Source organism: Taeniopygia guttata, chromosome 20, assembly GCF_048771995.1.
Source record: "Taeniopygia guttata chromosome 20, bTaeGut7.mat, whole genome shotgun sequence".
NCBI lineage: Eukaryota > Metazoa > Chordata > Aves > Passeriformes > Estrildidae > Taeniopygia > Taeniopygia guttata.
The window spans coordinates 13,204,103-13,225,862 of NC_133045.1; the positions used below are offsets into that span (position 1 = coordinate 13,204,103).

At 47.2% G+C, this 21,760-nt stretch overlaps 1 protein-coding gene across 1 annotated transcript; it reads right to left on the reverse strand.

The window, feature by feature from the left end:
• Window positions 1–700: 700 nt before the first annotated feature.
• CASS4 (Cas scaffold protein family member 4) lies at window positions 701–21,151 on the reverse strand. Its single transcript, XM_072917195.1, has 7 exons — window positions 21,112–21,151; window positions 20,548–20,669; window positions 9,192–9,584; window positions 5,826–5,930; window positions 4,671–4,817; window positions 2,842–4,182; window positions 701–1,412 (listed from the first exon to the last, which is right to left on the reverse strand). Exons 1-7 carry the CDS (start codon window positions 21,149–21,151, stop codon window positions 999–1,001), a joined length of 2,562 nt encoding a protein of 853 aa, XP_072773296.1. The 3' UTR covers window positions 701–998.
• Between the last annotated feature and the right edge of the window lie 609 nt (window positions 21,152–21,760).

Consider the following 21,760-nt stretch of genomic DNA (forward strand, 5'->3'; position numbering starts at 1 on the left):
ATTCCTGCTGGGAATTCTGAGTGTGGGAAACTTCATCTGCATGGACACTCAGGGAATTTCTGGTGGGAATTCTGAGTGGGGGATCTTCACCTGCACCAGCACCCAGGGAATTCCTGCTGGGAATTCTGAGTGGGGAGATCTTTACCTGCACTGGTGAAGATCTGGGAATCTTTACCTGCACAGGAAATTCTGGGAATTCTGAATGTGGGGATCTTCCCCTGCCACCAGTGCACCCAGGGAATGAATTCCTGGTGGCAGTTCTGGGTGTGGGAAAATTCATCTGCACGGGTACCCAGGGAATTCCTGCTGGGAATTCTGAATGTGGGGATCTTCACCTGCACTGGCACCCAGGGAATTCCTGCTGGGAATTCTGAGTGGGGGGATCTTCACTTGCACCAGCACTTAGGGAATTCCTGGTGGCAGTTCTGGGTGTGGGAAACTTCATCTGCATGGATACTCAGGGAATTCCTGCTGGGAATTCTGAGTTGGGGGATCTTCACCTGCTACCAGTGCACCCAGGGAATTCCTGCTGGGAATTCTGAGTGGGGATCTTCACCCGCACCAGCACCCAGGGAATTCCTGGTGAGAATTTTGAGTGGGGATCTTCACCCACACCAGCACCCAGGAAATTCCTGCTGGGAATTCTGAGTGGGGGGATCTTCACCCACACCAGCACCCAGGGAATTCCCAGTGGGATCTCTGGATATGGGGGGGATCTTCACCCACACCAGCACCCAGGGAATTCCTGCTGGGAATTCTGAGTGGGGGGATCTTCACCTGCACCGGCACCCAGGGAATTCCCGGTGGGATCTTCACCCACACTAGCACCCAGGGAATTCCCGGTGGGATCTCTGGGCATGGGGGATCTTCACCTGCACCAGCACCCAGGGAATTCCTGCTGGGAATTCTGAGTGGGGATCTTCACCTGCACCAGCACCCGGGGAATTCCCGGTGGGATCTCTGGCCATGCCTGAGGAGCAGCAGCAGTGGCAGGTCCCTCAGTCCATGGTGGCCCGGAACTGCTGGGTGTACTGGGCCAGCTCCTCGGCCTGCTCCCGCAGCTCCCGGCTGGCCTCGGCGTCGGGGAATCGCAGCGCCGCGCGTTTGGTGGCCAGCGCCAGGTTCTTCAGGAGGCTGCAGAAGCGGCTGCTGCTCTGCAGGACGTCGCTCCGAGCCTCCCTGTCCTGGCTCTCCTGGCACAGGGAATCCACCAGCCTCTGCCCCACCATGATGATGAGCTTGCTGTGGGAGATGAAGATTTCGGGGGGCTGCTGGCTGCTGAGGCTGGCGGTGAACACGCCGATGGCCTTGTGCAGGGCAGCGAAGCACAGCCTGCAGTGCTCTGGCAGGGGGAATTTCCTGGTAGGCTCCTGCCTGCTGGGATTTTCAGTCTTTTTTGCACGTGGCAAAACCTGGAGAAAGGGTTAAAATAAAAATAGATTCAGCCTGGTGTCACTCGCTGTTGTTTCTTTGGTTGCTCTACCCTGAATTTTTGTGGTCTCCAAATCGCCACGCCCTGGAGCCTTTACAGTAATTTCTCTTTCCAGAAAGTGTTGGAAATTCTCCTGATTGCTTCTTTCCCCCTAAATACAGATTTAATATTGGATAGCACACAAAGTGCTGCAGCTGAACATCAATCCTTTACACAGTCTGGCCTCGAAGCTTTCAAATAACACAAAACATTGATCTTTAATGGACGTAATCAGGGTTATGAATGATTAAAATGCACAATACAAGAGTCAATTTTGTGCCAGTGCACGACAAGATACTTTGAAATACTGAAACAGCCTTATCTCAAATGATGCTGAAAGGCAATAAAATAAATTGTATGACTTCAAACTGGAGTTGTTTGATTGAGGGAAATAAGTGTTCATCACAGGTTTTCAGCAGTAATTCTGGGAAAATGATCTCTGAGAAGCAAATAGGTCTCTACGTATATATATGTGTGTCTGAATGCAAATTACTCTGAGTTTTAGCAAGCACAGAAATCAGGGACTAAAAGCCCTCTTAAATATTTTCCAAGTCAGAAATACCTTTGGGTTTAACTCTGCACTCTTGTTTGCTACTTCTTTACCTGAAATTACTTTCTGTGCCTGTTACAAATTAAAATAAAAGCAAAGTTGAAACAACTACATGAAGTATTTAAATATAAATGTGGTTTTCTTTTATTTCATGGGGAAACAGCTACTTGTTCTGTATTCTTCATATTACGAATAGAAATGGGGGATTTATTAGAAGGAGCTGTAGGTTTTTTCCTCCTAAAAATGTAGTACCTGATCCTACAAGATCTGAGACTGAAACCAACATCAACAAAACACTTCAATGTGACATTCCCTAAATTTTATGGACAAGCATTTCTTTGGAAAACTAAGGGAAATATTCTTAGTAGATATTTTAGTGATTCTAAAGAGATTCTTAAAATCATCAAGAATTATTCCAACAAATAAATGTGATAATTAACAGAGTTTAATTTCTGTGCAAACACAATTTCCATGACACTTCAAGACAGGAAGGAACATCTCTTGTCATGCCAAACACAATGTAGTGGCAGGAAGAGAACTGTGAGGGAAAAGAGAAGTAAGGAATTGCCAGCTCCCAAAGAAATCCTGCTTCCCAAATGAATTTAAGCTGACAAGAATGATAAAAATGTTTTATTTCTTCTGTTGATTTAAATTACTGCTCATTGTACATGTGCCATCCAGCACTGTCACAAAATCCTGGATTTGCGTAAAGTCTGGAAAGTGGGATGTGGTGCAAACTGCATGTGGCACTGCAAAGGTAAAACAGCCTAACATCTGCAAAGGGTGAGGGGTACAGAGAATAAACCCCGGTGTCACTGACCTGTAACTGGACATAATCACAATCCTCAGTGCAATTTTCTTCTGCTTTCTCCACAGGGACCCGGCTTTGGCTGGATTTCTCAGGCGCATTTCTCTGCATTTCTCTGGATTTCTCAATTTCTACTCTTCTCGGCACTGGGATTTGTTTTGCCATTTTGCATTCCAGGTTCACTTTTGCTTGCTTCTTTTCTTGCTCCTTCTCGTTCTTCCTGAAGAGCAGCTTCCCGTTGGCGATGATGATGGACACAAACCTCTTGATATCATCTGGAATTGTCCTGGCCACCATAACGAAGCGATCCAGGTCGTCAGGGTTGTTCTGGGGCTTCCTGAGCACCAAAGCCTCCAGGGACCACCTGCAGCTGTTGAGAGCTTCCCTGGTTTCTGTCAATATTTTGTAGGAGTTCATGAGGATTTCCAGCTGTTTTTTAATTCTGGCCTGCAGGTTGTTATCCGTGAGGTTGGAGGCGTTTCCCTTCAGGGCTTGAGCAAAGGCCAGAAACTCTCCTAGTGACACCTTTATGTGGTCCACTGCCCTGTGGATCTCCTCCAGGCTTTTCTCCAGGTGCTCCTGCAGTCTCCACTTGCTGCTCACAAAGATCATTAAACTGGCGACGGAGCTGGACACGCCGTGCTGCAGCCGGGTCAGGGCCTCAATGGCTGCTTCCAGCTCCAGTTTGATTTCTTGGACAGGCTCTGGGGATGGTGACAGCGCTGCAGACAACTCAGCAGAAGAGCTGGAGGATGAGGAGAGAGTGCTGCTCCTGCTGTCCACACTGGAGACACACAAACTCTCATTTTCTGACTTGGCATCCATAGAGAGCTGTGGAGAAGCACCGTGCGCTTGGTCTCTGGAGCCATCACTGTTCTTTTCCATCTTGGAGTGCCCAGCACTGGGCAAACCTTTGGGAATATCATAAACATTCTCCTCAGAGATCTGATTTTCAGCCTTGGCAGCCAGGAGCCTCGGGGGCAGCTCGGAGCTGCCGTTCTGTGGTGGGAGGAGCACGTCCCGTGAGGGTGGAACGTCGTAAAGGGGAATTTCTGGAAGCATTAATTTCCGCTGGGGCGGTGGAATGTCGTACAGCTGTGGATTTCCAGCCTTGGCTTCGCTGCTTGTGGCTGGAGCCTTGTACCTGGCTGGGGGAATGTCATACAGCACCTGCTTCTCCACAGACTGGCCAGCAGGCTTGGGTTTGAATCCGGAGTTTTCAGGGGATACTGGAATATCGTAAATCCATTCGGACTTCCGAGGGTTTGGCAAAGTGTTGTAGTGGCCCCAGCATTTCTTCTGAGATTTATTCTCTGAGTCGTCGCCTTCTCTTTTAGGAGGGACATCATATAACTGCAACAGAGCACAGAGGGTTCATAAACCACCTTTTCAAATGAGAGTGAGGGACAGAACTGAATTCTCAGAGCACACAAATGTGTGCAACTCCACTGATATCGATGGAATGGCACCACGGAAAGGCTGCCTGTGTTTTTTATTTTCTAACATGAACAAGCTGCATGTATAAAAGGTAAAATATTTGGAGCAAAGGTGATTAGATCCTACAGCAGTGAAATCTGCAGACACTTGATTTTTTTCCCACTCACACGTACACCCTCACATGCAATAAATCACCAACAGACTCTGCTCAAGCATCTTCAATGAATTTAAATTTTGCTTGATACAGATGTGTGTGTGCAGCTGGAATCTAAACTGGGAAAGGGGCATTCAGGACCGTTTGTTGTCTAAGAAACAATGGGGAAGCGATGGGAAACCTGTCCCTGCTCCAAGCCAAGGCATCCCAGGAGTGACAGATTATTCTGTGCCCACCAAACCTTACTTACATTGCCTGCTGGTGAGTCCTGGCTGCCAGGCCCTCCTTTTTCTGGCTTGGATGGGATGTTGTAAAGCTGCTTCTTCTCTGTCTGGAAGCTCTCAGAGGATCTGCCCAGCACAGAGCCCTTCCGTGTGCTGGGGGGAGTGGCACCACTCTGCTCAAAGGGAAAAACAAATTATTTCTTTTGATCCTTTTTAGAACCCACTGGGGCCTTGAGTGGCATCAAAAGCTTTAGGCCATATGTGAACAGGTTTGGGTCTGAGCAGGGATCACCCAGGAAATCTGTGGCTAATAATGGGCTGGGCTGAAGGCTGCAGTGCCAGGGAGCAGCAGGGGATGGGGAGGTCCCTGGGGTGCTCCAGTGCCACCCACACCTTGGTGTGAGAGGTGACAGGATGGGGCTGGGGGCTGCTGCCTGTCCCATCCTCAGGGGTGGAGGAAATGTGGCATTCACAGACCCCAGGGCAGTGGGACAGCACCACGGACAGGATTGTGCAACAGGACACGTCACGGAGATGTGACCAGACCCAGGGTGTGTTTTTCCCAGGAGCAGGGTGGTGGGGGTGACATTTAATTTCTTGCTGGACATGCACTTGTGACTCTTCTCTGAACATCCCCAAGTCACCCCCACCAAATGACACCACCACATTTCCTCACGGATTCCGAGGCAGAGAGGGTGACAGGTCAATTCTACTGTCACCCTGCTTGCTTTTTGTAAAATTGGGAAGAAAATTATCTATTTTTAGCTCAAAGCCTCAGTTCTCCAGAGTTTCTTAGAAATTTAGAGCAATTTGTCTTAAATCTGGTCCATTTCTAATAAACACTTCTATTTTTTCTGTCAGTAAGGCATTTCCCCATGGATTCTGAGGCAGAGAGGTTGCACTGATACAGAGAATTCAGTAAGACATCAGTAGTGTCACCCTCTCTGCCCCTCATTTTCCACAGAAGAAAAGATGGAAGTGTTTATTAGAAGCACACCAGATTTAAGACACGTTGCTCTAAATTCCTCATAAACTCTGGAGAACTGATGATTTAAGCTAAAAACAGATGATTTTCTTCCCAATTTTACAAAAAGCAAGCGGGGTGACAGTAGAACCGAGCTGCAGATCAGCTCAGAGGTGCTCCAGGGTGGCAGCTGCAGGGAGGGAGGGGCAGCACTCACCTGTGGGAGCAGGGACCCGCAGTGCTGCGAGGAGGGGACGTCGTACACCTCACCCCTGATGTTCGGGGCTGAGGCCCGGCAGGCTCTGGGGAGGGTGAACAGGTGCTTGGAGGGGAGAAATAATAATAATAATAATAATAATAATAATAATAATAATAATAATAATAATAATAATAATAACAATAATAACAACAACAATAATAATAATAACAACAATAATAACAATAATAACAATAATAATAACAGCAATAACAATAATAATATAACAACAACAACAACAACAACAACAACTGCATCAGCAGTCATTTAGCTGAAAAATCCACTGTTGGAGTAATTGCTCTTAAGTGATAAAAACCTTCAGCTCTTCACTGAGAGACAGGAACTGACCTTATGAGCAACAGCATGTTTATTCACAAATAATTCTTCTTTGCTGGCATTTCTGGTACATTTTAGATAAGATCTGAACTGGCACAAAGACAATCTGCCTTACTAACCACAGGACATAAAAGATTTGGAGAAAATCCAGCTGCAGTTATCACTTAAACCTTTAAACAGCCCAAAAGCAGAATCACTTAAAAAAGGAAGTGGGGAAATTTCAACTTCTCCAAGCCCACAGCCATTGGGTCAAGCCAATTTAATGTCAGAGCAGCAGAAAAGTGCAGCTGAGCATTATTCTGTAGTTCTGAAAGACTGGCTTATTTGGAAGGATTAAATCTTGATGTCTTCTCCAGCTCCATAAACAGGGAAGTCCAATATGGGAGTTATATCTTTGCAGTCAGGTTCTCCTGTTTGATTAAAACATGATTTGAGCAGCCATAACCAAATCTGTGGGACAATTAATGTCACAAAATATGAATGCTGAGTTAGGACGTTTCTTTTTTAGAATCAACCACCAAAACATGGAATTTTCTTCATCCAGCCTGCCTTTAGCCTGGCTGCCCTCAGCTAATTTATAAATGGGCCATTGCAAACCACTGACCTCCAGAAACACTGCTGGGGTGAGATAGTACAGTAATTTTTAAACTGGTTTTAAACTGGAGGGAGTGATTTCCATCGTGCAAGTCCTGCAGCAGCTAAACATGGGGGAAACATGGTAGAGGAAGAAGAGTGCAGCTTCACTCTGCCTGGTTCAGCTCTCATCTGGAAACAGGGAGTGAGGAGTGAAGAAAATTCTCCTTAGTGCTGTGATAGAGAATCACAGAATCACAAAATGGTTTGGGTTGGGAGGGATCTAAAAGACCATCTCTTCCACCCCCTGCAAAGGGCAGGGACACCTTCCATAAAACCCCCTCCAGTGTGGCCTGGAACTCCTCCAGGGATGGGGAATCCTGGTGCCTGAATAGGAGCATCTTCCTTGCAAACAGGGGCACAACTTCCCCCAGAGAAAGGGTAAAAGATAAAAGCCATCCTCAGCCCAGGTCTGCTTCCAGATGGACAAATCTGAGAGCCCAGCAGAAAGGAAACTGTCTGGATATCACATCTTGGTAGGTTTTGAAGTCCTATCAGTGGCAGCACAACCAGAAGGTGCCCTGGGTGTGAGGCAGGAGCAAGGAGGTTCTCTGTGGGGGGAAAACAGCCAGGCTGTGAGGGATTTATTGTTTCACTGCTTTCAGTCAGCTCCCTCAAGGACTCGCAGTGGCTTTTCCCAGCTGCTCAGAGGACAGCTGAGTATGGCAGGAGCTTTGCCAGCTGTGCCACAGGATCTCTGTGGGATGGGCTGGATGGTTCTGTGCTCCCTGAGCTCCCCTGCCTTGAGGACAGCTTGTGACCACCAGGGTGCAGCTGGTGTGGGGACAGCTGGGACACTGTGCCACAGGCAGCCCCACTCTCAACTTCTGGGTAACCATCAGAGGCTGGGACATTTTCATTCTTCATTCTCTTTCATTCTTAGACTAGGCACAGCTTAGGTGGATAAATTCATGAAATGAGACAGGGAGAGCCAAGGAACTCTTCTGACAGACCATTCATCCACATGATGAATAGATGACATTTTCCACCTGATTTGCTGGCACAACATGGAAAATAGATGCCACTCTCTGATTCAGTTTGCAAATGGCTCCTTTAGGGTCAGGAATGTGGACAAATCCATGACAGCAAGTGCAGAAGAGTCTCTTGTAGCTGCACTCGTTTGATTTTGAGTTATGGTTGTTCACTGCAGCTGCAGAGCTGAAAATGGGGTTTTGGTCACCAGGGATGCCCCGAGTTTGTTGCTTTCCAGCACCCACCTGCCACCCAGCAGGAAGCAGCAAGGAGGTTTCCATGACAGTCCTTCCACACAGCAGGAGGAAAGGAGGCTGAATGAGCCCCATAAATCAAACTATCATTAAATCAGCCTAAAACACTACATAGCTGAATTTTCTTCCTTTTTCTTTTTAAATTAGAATTTCAAATGTGATTTCCATACACAGAATAAAGAGCCACCCAGGGCTGGAGAGTTCACGGAACTGAACAAAACCTCGCACTTGAACTGCATTCCCACCTGCTTTATTTCCCTTTCATTATGAAATATTCCCACTCATTTTTTCCCTGAAGAAAGCACAAGGTTTTGATGTTAAAAACCAGTGAGATGTACTCAAATTGCATCTTCCATGTTTGTTTGAATGTCAAACACGAGGAATTGGGAGAAAGAAGAGCCAGGCCAGGGAGCTGTAATGAAACCCTGAAAAACCAGTTTGTTCTTCTCTATAATTGGGGGAACTGGTGGCAGCTCTCCCCCTGTACACCTCGGTCAACATCTCAGCAGCAGCAAAAACAGGCTGGAAAAGAAACTGGTTGGGGATACACAGCAAAACTTTGTGTCCTTCTGCATGTCTAGCAGGGGCTGCTGCTTGGTGCAGGCCTAGTGACAGCACAAGAGACAGGCAGCAGCGTGCTGAGCTTGCTGAGCTGCTGGAGACAGTAAAAACCATTCCAAACCCAGCAATCACACACCAAAGGGTGATTTTTTAAAAATTATGAATCATGTTCCTATGCAGATGGATGCAAAGACTTCCATTTTTCTACATGTGCTCCAGCTCTGCATGGCTGCTGGAGAAAGTTCTGTGTCTTTTTATTTGAACTTTGTAAATAATTTATAGATTCTCCCAAACAAATGGTATAGTCTTTACTTCCTGCGCTGTTTTACAGCTGTTTTAAACTGTCAGAAAGGCGAGGGAATACAGAATATAGAGAATATAGAGTACACAACATAGAGACTCTCATCTGTAGCCCGGAACAGCATTTCCACACTATGCTATAAATCGATGCGACTTTCCTAAACACCATCATTCTTCTGCTGCAAACCCCACTGAAAAAATCTCAGGCTCCCTCATTTCCCCACTCCCAGCCATTATTTTAACAAGAACATCTGTTTTTTTCAGCGCTCACCTGGTGCGTGGAGCGCTTGGTCCTCTCGCTGAGCAGCTGCGCCGCCAGGGCTGGAACCTGGTACACGGCCTGGGCAGGGAGCGCCTGGGGCTGGACCCAGCCCTCCATCTTCTCGTAGGTGTTGGACAGCGCCGTGCCCTTGGGCACCGAGGGCACCGAGGGCACGGAGGGCACCTGGTAGATGCCGTGTGCGGCTGGCGGCTCGGCGGAGGGCAGCAGGAGCTGCAGGCGGTTGGCGGGGGCCAGGCCGTGGTGGCCGTGCAGGGAGCACCGCCACCAGCCCTCGCTGCCCGGCACGTGCTGCTCCAGCACCGTCACGATGTCCCCTCGGCGGAACGCCAGCTCGTCCGAGCACTCGGCCTTGTTGTCGTAGAGCGCCTTGGCCAGGCTGTGCTGGGGACAGGGAGCACACCCGCATTGTCACCTTGTCACATTGTCACACTGTCACGTTGTCACACTGTCACACTGTCACACTGTCACACTATCACATTGTCACACTGTCATGTTGTCACACTGTCACACTGTCACACTGTCACATTGTTGCACTGTCACAGTGTCACACTGTCACATTGTCACACTGTCACACTGTCAGGTTGTCACCTTGTCACATTGTCACACTGTCACGTTGTCACACTGTCACACTATCACACTGTTACACTGTCACACTGTCACATTGTCACACTGTCACACTATTACACTGTCACACTGTCACATTGTCACACTATCACACTGTTACACTGTCACACTGTCACACTATCACGCTGTCACACTGTCATGTTGTCACACTGTCACAGTGTCACACTGTCACACTGTCAGGTTGTCACCTTGTCACATTGTCACACTATCACATTGTCACACTGTCACACTGTAACACTCTCACGTTGTCACATTGTCACACTGTCACGCTGTCACACAGTCACGCTGTCACACTGTCACATTGTCACACTATCACACTGTTACACTGTCACACTGTCATGCTGTCGCATTGTCACGCTGTCACACTGTAACACTGTCACACTGTCACACAGTCACACTGTCACACTGTCGCACTGTCACACTGTCGCACTGTCACACTGTCACACTGTCACACTGTCACACTGTCACACTGTCACGCTGTCACGCTGTCACGCTGTCACACTGTCACACTGTCACACTGTCACGCTGTCACAGCCACGCCGGGGCTCTTGGCCTCCCGCTTGGTGTTCCCGCCCTGCTGGGCTCCGCTTCCCACCTGGGTGACAGTCGGACCCACCCGCCCCTCCTCACACTGCTCAGCCTCTCTGGAGCGCTGGTGCCACAGTCAAAGGTGGCATTTTATTGCAGTAAGGTGGAAAAATCATAAAGAAAGTTGTCATAAAATCAGGCCTGCTAAACCTGGCCTCTGTTCCTTCCAAGGCAAGCTGGCACTCTGCAAGTTCCCACGTGAAAGCAATCCTGGTCTGAGCAGTTTGTTAACACAACAATCTATTCCTGGTAAAAAATCAACCAGCACCTGCATAAACTGGTTTTACACCGTTAGATAGAAAAATGGAAACTGTCCCTCACAAACAACTTTTCCTGCACGTCCACAGCGGGGTTGGAGTGACCAATCAATACAGGATAACAATTTGTTACTGACCAGTAAAGTGATTAACAAGAAAGCTGCTGACCAATTGGAGTTCCACACGAGGTCTGTAAAACTGTGTAAAAAGGAGTTATGTGAATAAAAAATGGGCTTTTTCCACCATGAAGAAAATGGACTCTTTGTGATTTATTCCCATACTTTGTATCTGCTACGGTCAGTGCAATATAGAAATAGATAATAATAAGATTACTGTGATATATTTCTTCATCACCTTTTCCCGCTCGAGGCCTTTGAAGAGCACTGCTAATCTTCATTATTTAGATTTATTATATTAGACTTACATGTATTGGATTTGTAAGCTAAAACACAAGAAGTTCCACATCAAAATGAGGAAAAACCTCTTTCCATGAGGGTGGCAGAGCCTTGGAACAGCTGCCAGGGAGGGTGTGGATCTCCCTCTCTGCAGACACCCCAAACCCACCTGGATGCATTCCTGTCACCTGCTCCAGGTGACCCTGCCTTGGCAGCAGGGTTGGACTCGGTGATCTCCAGAGATCCTTTGCAACCCTAATGATTCTGTGATCCCTGGGTGAAAAATAGCTGTTTTCCCATTGTCATTCTGTGAATTCTTCATCTCATACTTACTCATTACAACATCATAGAATGCTTTGGGTGGGAAGGGACCTTAAATATCATCTCATCCATGGGCAGGGACACCTTCCCCTGTCCCAGGCTGCTCCAAGCCCTGTCCAGCCTGGCCTTGGACACTTCCAGGGACCCAGGGGCAGCCAGAGCCAGCAGGCAGCTTTAGTCACCCAAGGCATTTTTGCAAAGGGTAGAGAAAGCTGCAGATGCCATTTTGGAGGTGTTTTTAAGCACAAGACAGATTTTGCTTTCAGCTTTAAAACAGGACTGCTCCCCAGCCAAGTGGGCCACTGGCTGTGCCTCAGCATGAATTTCTTATCAGAAAGTGCAAGTAATGTCCAGAGAGATAGCACCCAAATAGGAAACGTGCTGCCTTGTATTTTTGTCCGGAGCATTTGCTGCGAGGCAGCAGCTGGGCTGAAGCTGCAGCACAAGAACTCGAATTTGTCAGCTCAGCTGGCGACGGGGGCCCGCTGTTGGCTGCAGGTGTTCCATGAACAATGGCTTTTTGTGGGACAGGGGCAGCTGTGCAGCCCCCTTGGCCTCTTGGTCCAGCCTGGCTTTTGCCTCAGACATGGGAGTCCACTTTTGACTGGGACAATGCCAAATGTTGGAGTCAGGCCCCCAGGAATCCCCACCCTGGGCTCTACACTTAGGGGAAAAACAAAAAAAAAAAAAGGAGAACAGCCAACTTTTCCTGTGATTCATCAGCACTGCTGGGTGCTTGGGCTGAGTGCTGCACAGACACACTTCTGAAGGACAGACCCTCTTCTTCAGCCCTGGGGAGGGTGGGCAGAGGAAAACTCTCCCCTTTTCCAATGTGAAAACCTTATCCAGGAAATGGGGGAAGGGCCAGGAAGGCTGGGCTCAGGATCTGAGCCTGGCTGGGGCACACACAGCAAGGCTGCCCTTCCTTCTTGCACCCACACAGCTCAGAGGAACCTTTGGTTCGCACTGTGGTTTTAAAAGGCATCTAAATATTGACATTTCCCTTTTCCTGTGGAAACAGCACACTCAAGATGCTGCTGAGCCTAATTTTTTTAACCAGAGACACAAAACTTTCCATCAGAGGGGTCCCTGCTCGAGGCACAGCACACATTCCTTGGGTTTGGCCAGTGAAGATGTGCAAATATCCCAGAGGCCAGGCTGAGGCAGAGCCCAGGGGCTCAGATTTTGCATTTCTGGGGTGTATGGGCTCACATCTGTAATCATCACAAACCCAGCAACCTCTAGAATCATCCCAAATCAAGCCAAGCAGGAGATTAATTAATGGAGATCTGTTCATGGATCATCTCCTATCCCACCCAGAGAGCTGGAAAGGAAAAATGAAGACTTTGACCAGAGAAGTGATGGAGACAAGCCCTAAACTCCAGCCTGTAGAACATGGCTGCACTGACAGATTGTTAAACCTTGCATAAGCAGGGTTAGTGGAGCTCTTAAAAAGAAAATATTAAAAAGGGGAAAAAAACAAACAAACAAACAAAGAAAAATTCAAACCCTAAAAGTTTTCCAGCTAAGGCAGGCTTAATTAAATTCCAAGTTTCAGGATAAACCCTCAATACTGTGGAGTTGGAGAGCACATCTTTGGCATGCCCTGTCGGTATTTTGGTATTTATTTCAGCAAAGTGCAGAGCACTTCAGCACCACAGCAGAGGCTGCAGGAGGGGAGTTCTGGCTGCCCCTCTGTCTGCAGGGGTTATCTGCAGGGCAGGCTGTGGCTGTGTGTGCCAGGCACATTCTTCTCTCTCTCAGGATTTTTTCATAGAGCAGCACAGAGAGAAGAAAGAGAAAACTATTTCTATTTGTGCTCCTTGTTTTCCTATGTGGAATGTGTTTGGAGAATTGTTTACCTGGGGCAATTGTTTGGTTGGATTCTGTGAGGATTGTTTGAGCTGATGGCCAATCCAACCCACCTGGGGCTGGGCTCTCAGAGAGGGGCACGAGTTGGGAGTTAGAAAAAGTAGGTTTGTTGTTTCAGTATGTCCTCTAAATAATATATTAATGTATTATAGTATAGTTATAATAAAGAAACCATTCATCCTTCTGAACTGCAGTCAGCCACCATCATTTCTTTGCAATAGCTGTGTGCCAGAGCCCAGCCCTGCCTGCTGCCCCAGCTCCCTGGAGGTGTGTGAGGCATGGCTGGGGCAGCCCCTTCCTCTCCTGGAGCTCAGCATCCTGCCCTGCAGTGGCTCCAAACAGGCTCTGCATTCCAGCATCCCCACCAGCAGCCTTGTAAAACCTCTCCTAAGACAAAGACCATCCTGAGAGCCCCACAAAAAGCACCTTGAGAGGCAGTGCTGGGGCTCTGCTCTCACTGAGTGGGTTTAAACAAGGGCACAGACCTGGAAAAGAGGAGAAAGGTGTCCCCTGCAGCTCCTCCCGAGGCACTGGGACCCCAGAGCCCACGGCCGAGGGCAGGTGGGTCACACACTGGAGGGATTGACAGTGCAGGTCTCTGGAACAGCTTCACCCCAAAAGTTCTCATCACCTTTATTGGAGCGTGGCTCAGATGTGGAGAGGGTAATTCCCCTCCCAAACTGGACTTCTCACATCTTTGTTGTTTGCAGATCCTAATCCAGCCCTGGTCCCTCTACAAAGCCTTGGCAGCCCTTTGGGAGTCATAGGAATGAAAGCTACTACCTCATGTTTATTAATGGAGTAATTGTAATTAGGGGCAGTAAAGCTGATCAGTGCCCAGTTCTATAATGTAAAATTTTATACCCTCAGAGTGACATCTGTGCTCTGTGTACACAATAGATATTTATGCTAAGGAAGAAACATCCCACTGTTACTAAAAATCTCCTGATGCCTCTCCTATCTCAAGTCTTATCTTCAGTATCTAGGATCATGCAACAGAAAAAATTATCATTATAAAATAGATACAAACATTGCTAGAAAAATCCAAGTGCACACAGTGGTGCACAGCTCGTGATAATTTGAGCATCTTGCCCACAAGCCTCACAAAATAATTTCTCTATGTCCCTGCCCCACTCAGTTTGTATTTGAAAATCTCAATTTGCTGCCCTGTATTATTTCATGAGTACTGCACTACTTCACAGAATTTCAGATAAAAAAGTTATTTTGCATTTATTATCTTCAATTTGCTTCTTAAAAACCCCTATTGAGATCATGTAAATAAAGAGACCGTTTAATCCTGGGAGTTTTTGTGGATTGAGAGAAATATTTCTCATGTTGCACATCAATATATGAGTGAGCTCTTTTACTGCAGGAAAGTGGGACTTAAAATATTTGAGGAGGAAGAGATACAGGGTTGTGTTTGCTAAACATTTCTGCTCGTACATCAGAGACACCTCTGACATGTTTACAGAGCAGCTCCCAGTTAATCTCCCAACAAAGCTGCAGAAATAAACATTCTCCATCATCCATTAGCTGGGAACAGGCTTCCCTGAGAATTCCCCTTTAAACCCCAGACCAGGAGAGTCACTTACATTTTGCTCAGCTAATTGTGGAGAGTTCACACCAACATTCACAGGAAAAGAGAATTTACCTTAAAAGCTCAGATCATTCTCCACCTGCGTGTGCAGAATTTCCTGTGACCTGCAGAAGGACCTTCTGCATTTTTTTGTGTTGTTTGCCTATTTTGGAAAAGAAATGTTCAGCCCATACAGAAATTTTGTGTGAGTTTCAAGGAGGAATGAACATCAGGACATGCTTTTATTGATTTAATTTGTTTTGTGGGGATGGAAGCAGGTGCTGATCAGCAGGTTTTGAATTCTAAATTTGAGCAAATACAGGGAAAAAATACATTAAAAAAAAAATCAAGCTTACAAATCCTGCAGCTTCACACAGGGCAGTGCTGCAGAGGTGGGCATTACAAGCTGGGGTTCTGTTAATTTCCCCCAAAATGTCTTTTCTCCACAGATGAAGCCAATCAAATCTTAGCTGTGTTAAAATCACCAGAAGGGGCAAGTGCAGCCAGGATTTCACCCCACTCAGAGCATTTTTAGAGGAGTGCTCTCATGCCCAAGTTCAAGGGAAAATAAACTGCCACTTCCTGCTGCTCCCAACACTCCCTGTGGGAGCATTCCTGGGGTTTGGGTCCTCAAACCTTTCCTTTTCCTACATGCACCCAATCACTTTAGGGTTTTTTTAAACCTTTTCGTGTCTTAATTACACCTGACTACCTTTACAGATAGAGAAAGTCCTGCTGAGTACAAGCTGGGCACTCCTCAGAGCAGGGTCCTCACCCTCTGGGAATGAGGCAAAACATCCCCAGGGAAGCTTGGCGGGAGCAAATGGCACATTTTTCATTGAAAAATGGAATTTTTCAGGAATTCTGTGAATTCAGGAATCGGCAGCAGCACAGCTCCCCAAGCTGCAGCTTCTGGGGCTCTCTGGCTGCCTTGGTCATCCCCCAAAACCTTCTCCTCGCCCTGCGCTCTGCACAGGTGGTGTTTGGGAGCAAATAATGAAATGCACTGAATAAACCGAGGAATGGATGGTTTCTGAGTGGATATCACTGAAATTGTCGTGTTTCTGCGAGCAGGGTGGGTTTTCCAGCTGGGCTAATCCCTGCTGAGAGTGCCCAGGCCAGGCAGCAGCTGGACTCTGCTCCGTGCCTGTCATTAGCCCAGGACACATGGTGACAGCCCTGCCCTGGTCCCTGCCCAGCTGCCAGGGATCAGCTGGGACCCGCTGAGCCTGTCCCTTGTCACAGCCCAGCCCTGCTCAGCACAAAGCCCAGCCTGGGGCTGGCACAAAAACGGGGACAAACGGCTGCAAAATGGGTTTGATCCATCGCTCATCCCCCCTGCTCCAGGAGAAAAGAGTGTTTCCTAAAAATGAGCACTCCTTTCCTCCTCTGAGCCCTTCTGCTTGCACTGCAGGATGTGGCCAGTCCTTACCTCCAGTGCAAAGCCTTTCCCAGGCTCACCGAGCTCAGACTGAAATTGCTCAGCATTTTCCTCATCCCGCACTGACCTCACTTCTAGAGACATTTCCATTACCCATTTTCTAGGAATCAATGCAAAAGCATCATCTCTTTTGAGGTAATACACCGCTAAACTCTTAACCTCGTTTTTTTCCAAGAGAATGTGGAAGTGACCAGTCTGAGTCACTCACGATCATTTTTAATAAACTTGCTATTACTCAATGTACACAGAAGGAACCCTCACCCTCCTCAGCCACACTGCTGTTCTTGAGAAAGGGTTAATTTGGATTATATTTTTAAAATTAAGACCGTGTGCTCTGTTAGTGATGTGCAAATCAGCTGAACACACACATTGCAAAGAGACCCTGCCAGATGCAGATTTTACCCTCTACCCACTACAAATGAAATCAGGAAAGTCATTAAATCAACTGCAGCAGAAAGAAAAGAACCCAGTACTTGCACTGACCTTCATTTTGCTGTGTTTCCCTGTTAGTCCATCACCTGAGGAGGAGGAGGAGGATGTTCCCAGCCCTGTCAGTGGCTCAGGCAGCTCTGGAGGCTCTGGCTGGAAGCCTGCAGAGGGAAAGCTCAGCCTCTGCCACCTCCTGCTCGCTGGGAGCCCCAGGACAGCAGCTCTGGGAACGGGGGGGAGCTCATTACGTGGCAGAATTCCCTCCAGGGAGCCCCTGGGCTGCAGCTGGTGATGTGCAGGACACACAGACTCCCCTGCAGGGACTGCCTGCCCTGCTCCGAGCAGAAATCCCAGGGCAGCAGGGCTGCACCATGAAAGGGATTGGATTTGGAAGCATTTTTGCAGCAGCATTTTTTACTCCTGGTTTGTTGTGTGTGGGGGATTTCTTTGTTTGTTTGTTTTGGTTGTTGTTTTTAAAAATTTCTTTTCAACTTCGAAGTGGTGTGAGGTTTGATACACTTAATCTGTCTCTGGAAAACTGAACAGATCCCCTTTGTGGTTTTAAATCCCCTGCAAAACAACCTCACCCTGCAGAGGCAGAAAACGCAATGAGGAAAGTTAAACGTGAACTGCAGCTGAAGGGTTTTGTTTCTTGGATTATTTAAAAACTCCTTGAATATTATTAAGGTATAATGTTATTTTAAATTATGAATGGTTGCTATTTGCTTGGCAACAGCTGAGTCCTGGTCATGCTGGTGCACAGGTTTTGCCACTTTGGACTCAGGATATCTTTTTGTTGGCAAATTTTTACTGGTTTTGCCTTTGTACACGCTGGTTTTTCTCTGGTAAAAGCCTCTTCCTTCCTCTTTCCACAGTAGCTTCAAGATTAAATTAGACACTGGCTCCCAAAGCCACAATCCTGTAGCTAGAAAATACTTTAATATCTTGAATAGAAAATGCTGAATTGAAAAGCTTCACCAACAAAATCTACACCTCTGGGCTGGGAGGAAACCAGCTGCTGTCCAGAGGAGAAAGAATTCCTGGCCACAAAGCCAGGAGAGAAAAACTGCAGATCCACTTCAAGAACATCCAAACACTCTCCCTTTTTGCCCTTGGCAGTGAGACAGAGTGAAAATTTAACAGAGTAGAAATCCATTTAGATCTAAGTAAAATGTACCACTTTAAGCTTGCTAAATATGCTGTTTAGTCTAGTTAATATGCAGCCTTAATAAAATTACCTTAGCTAAGAGAAAAAAAAAATGCAAATTTCCACACTAAAAGATAAAAGATAAGAAAGACTCCTCAAACCTTGAAACAGACAGGGCAGAGTCACCCAAGAGTTCTTTCTATATTTTCTGACAAAAAGTGAGTACAGGTGTAACTAGCTATACGTGTAATGTAAAATCAGCAAAATAAATATGCATTAACCTATTATGAAATTCTATGCATATAGAAATTAGTAAGGGTAATAAAAAAAGATCAAGAGTTCTCAGAGGTACCCATGTCCATTAAAGAGCAATGAGCCCCAACACGCATCCACAGCACTGTGAATGAACACATCCATTCCCTACAAATCTCTATTAGAATTGTAGAGTTTCATTTTTCATCCGTGTTTCAGCTCAGCCGAAGCCCGTGGAGCTCACAGGGGTTTGAAATTGCAGCAAGGGCTGCAACGCTTCCTGTGGCACCCCTGGATACCCAACAACAAACAAACATCAACCTGGCTCAGCTCAGCCTGAAATGGTTTTTAATAAACAAATATCAACAAAAAACATCAACAAAAACACCAACAAACAAACATCAACAAACAAACATCAATAAAAACATCAACAAACAAACATCAACCTGCCTCAGCTCAGCCTGAAATGGTTTTCAATAAACAAACATCAACAAACAAATATCAACAAAAACACCAACAAACAAACATCAACAAACAAATATCAACCTGGCTCAGCTCAGCCTGAAATGGTTTTCAATAAACAAACATCAACAAAAACATCAACAAAAACATCAACAAACAAACATCAACCTGGCTCAGCTCAGCCTGAAATGGTTTTCAATAAACAAACATCAACAAACAAATATCAACAAACAAACATCAACCTGGCTCAGCTCAGCCTGAAATGGTTTTCAGAGGGGTTTTCCCCGTGCAGGTGCAATAGTTGGGGCACAGGGATAATTGCAGAGCATTTCCTGCCACAGCAACGCTGCTGAGGGTTGGTGCTTCGAGGAGTCCAGAGAGCAGGAAAAAAAACCCCTTTGTATTTTTATGTCATTCAAGTATCATCATAAACTGTACTGCCAAGGTGGTAGGGGACTTATGAACAGTTCATAAGTGATATTGCAGAAATAATTTTGGGTTTTATTACTCAGCTGAAGTGGACTGGGTGGGCTCTGACCATGCCTAAAGTGCTCATAGCAGAACAGGTAATTGGTTTGCTACCATTACATTGATTTATTGACAATCCACTCAAGAGAACTGGAAATATATGTAGAAATAGGAAATTCTTCTGTATAGAGATGACAAATGTCCTGCCTCAGTTACTGATGACTCAATGTGAAAAGTAGCCCCCTAATCTTTACAAGCATTCATGGAAAACTTGTTGTGTAAAAAAATGACTCACTGAGCTTTTCCTCCCTACTACATTTTCTATTAAATTTCCAGGAGGCAGTTTATTTACAGTAAACACTGAGATCATAATCCACGATGAAAACCCTAATTCCAGTACACGTATTAGGATTGCAGAGAGCAGGACAGCAAGGCATTGACTTTGGATCAAGATTTCAGCATTCTCCAACCCTTACAGCTGCAGCAGGGCCTCTAATCTATAGAAAATTAATCTAGATGGAATCTGGATACAGAAATAAATGTAACAAACCTGATACACTGGGTCCAGTCTTTCAAAATAGGAACACAGAGTGTTTCAAAATGTTTTCTGGTTTGCATGTAACATAAAGAAATCATGTCATGCAAGAGGGCACCAGGGCTGTCACTGAAAGTCTCTGGCAAAGAAAGGATCTGTGTCTCTAATGTCACTGCAGCACAGCAGTAAGGTGGAACCCTGAATTATATGTTTATAATTTCACAAATGTGCTTACTTCCAGGTATTTTTTTGTTGTTTGTTTTCACTTCTGCTTTATCCAGGATCCTTGCCATCCCTCCCAGTCACTGGTTTTGTCACCATGAGAAGCACAGGGGGACATCAGGCACAGGAGCCTTCTGTCCCCCTGAGACGGGAACCCAAACTTCACAGAACCACAGGAGCACTGAAGTTGGCAGAGACCTCTGAGACCACCGAGTCCACGCTGTGCCTGATGCCCACCTTGTCCCCAGTCCAGAGACCTGTGTGCCACCTCCTTGGGCACCTCCAGGGATGGGGATCCAAACCTCCCTGGGCAGTTCCAATGCCTGACCCCCTTTCCATGGGGAAATTCCTGCTGGTTCCACCTGAGCTCCCCTGGCCCAGCCTGAGCTGTTCCCTCTCCTCCTGTCCCTGTTCCCTGGGATGATCCCAAATCCCAATGTCCCCTCCTGGCAGGAGCTGTGCAGAGCCACAAGGGCCCCCTGAGCCTCCTTTGCTCCAGGCTGAGCCCCCTCAGGGATTCTCCAGCCCTTTCCCAGCTCCCTCAGGAATTCTCCATTCCCTTCCCAGCTCTCTCAGGGATTCTCCATCCCCTTCCCAGCTCCATTCCCCGCCCTGGACACGCTCCAGCCCCTCCAGAGCTCTCTGGCCATGAAGGACAAGAACCGGATGGGTCTCATCATTTCTACTTCCAACATCACCAAAACTCCCACTGAATTCAAACACCAAACCATTCCCTTCCCAAAATTCAGACCTACCTTTGCAGCTGTGTTGCTCCTTGGGCTCGCATCCATTGTTGTCATCCTGCACTTGGAGCACAGAGCCACGGTGGGACGGGGACGCTTCAGCCCTGCCCCGGCGCTGTGTGTGGGGAACTCCCCTCAGCCACGTCCATCCGACAGCTCTGCCCCTCGCAGCCCGGAGACAAGGTCCTCGCGTGAGATACCATCTGAGACAACAGGAGATAAGAGGAGGGCAGAATAAAACCCAAAAAAAAAAAAGCCCTTTTGGCCACTGGAAGTGAGAAAATGAAGCGTGGAGTGGGATGTTCCTTGGTGTTCCTGCACCAAGTTGTCGCAGCTGAGCAGTGGGAAGCTGAGCCCTGTGCCCGTTTCCTCTTTTGCAGCAGTGAGAGCAGGGCTGGGGCACAGCGAGGAGCTGCAGAGGCTCGATAAGAGAGCCCTGCCCCGGTGCCAGCGCTGCAGGGTGGCACTGCCAGCTGCTCCCGGCTCTCACGGCAGCAGGAGCCAGGAATTCAAAGCACCTCCAGGGAAAAGTGCTTCCAGAGTCAGGGAATGGAAGGGGCTTAAGGACCACCTCACTCCATACACCTTCCACCAGAGCAGGTTGTTCCAAGCCCATCCAACCCGGCTTTGCACACTGAATTTTGCATTTTCTCCGTCACTTTTCCCAGCCCTTCTTTCTTCCACAGCAGTCCACCAACTTTATGGCCTCAGGAGGATGTCCAGGATATGGAAAGGCAGCAGGGTGCCAATGGCAGGATGGTTTTGTGTTAAAAAAGGAACTTTTTGCTCTCACTCTGAGTTCAAGCCCCCAGAAGTGCAGAAGCTTGAGGTGAGAGCTCCCACTGTTCACAACCACAGCGGTGCTTTAACACATCAGCCACAAACAGGGTTTAAAAGCAGATTCCAAACACCAACAAGTGCATGAATTACAGACAGGTGCTTCAGCAGAATTAAAAAAACAAAAAAAGGTGGCACTCCAAAAATAAAAAAGCCACGGCTGTCACCCATCCCACATCACGCCTCAGTGACTGTGTCAGGACTTCCCTTTTCCCTGCCCCCAGCTCTGCTCCTTCTTGTTTCTCCACCAAAAAGGCCACCAGCACCACTATCCCTCAGCACCACTGCTTCTGAAGGGTCACAAACTCAGAGGCAGAGGAGGAACAATGAGGATTAAGCCTCAGAAATGTTTTTGCATAGAGGGAGCTTTTCAATAAAAAAATTAATT

What these genes read in the sequence shown, in the direction of transcription:
- CASS4 (XM_072917195.1), bottom strand. Translation starts at nt 21,151, where the DNA reads ATGGGCTTGGAACAACCTGCTCTGGTGGAAGGTGTATGGA. An exon ending in TCTGGTGGAAGGTGTATGGA is followed by an intron (nt 20,670 to 21,111) that starts GTGAGGTGGTCC and finishes GACGTGGCTGAG; the next exon opens with GGGAGTTCCCCACACACAGC. An exon ending in AGGACTCACCAGCAGGCAAT is followed by an intron (nt 4,183 to 4,670) that starts GTAAGTAAGGTT and finishes GCTCTGTTGCAG; the next exon opens with TTATATGATGTCCCTCCTAA.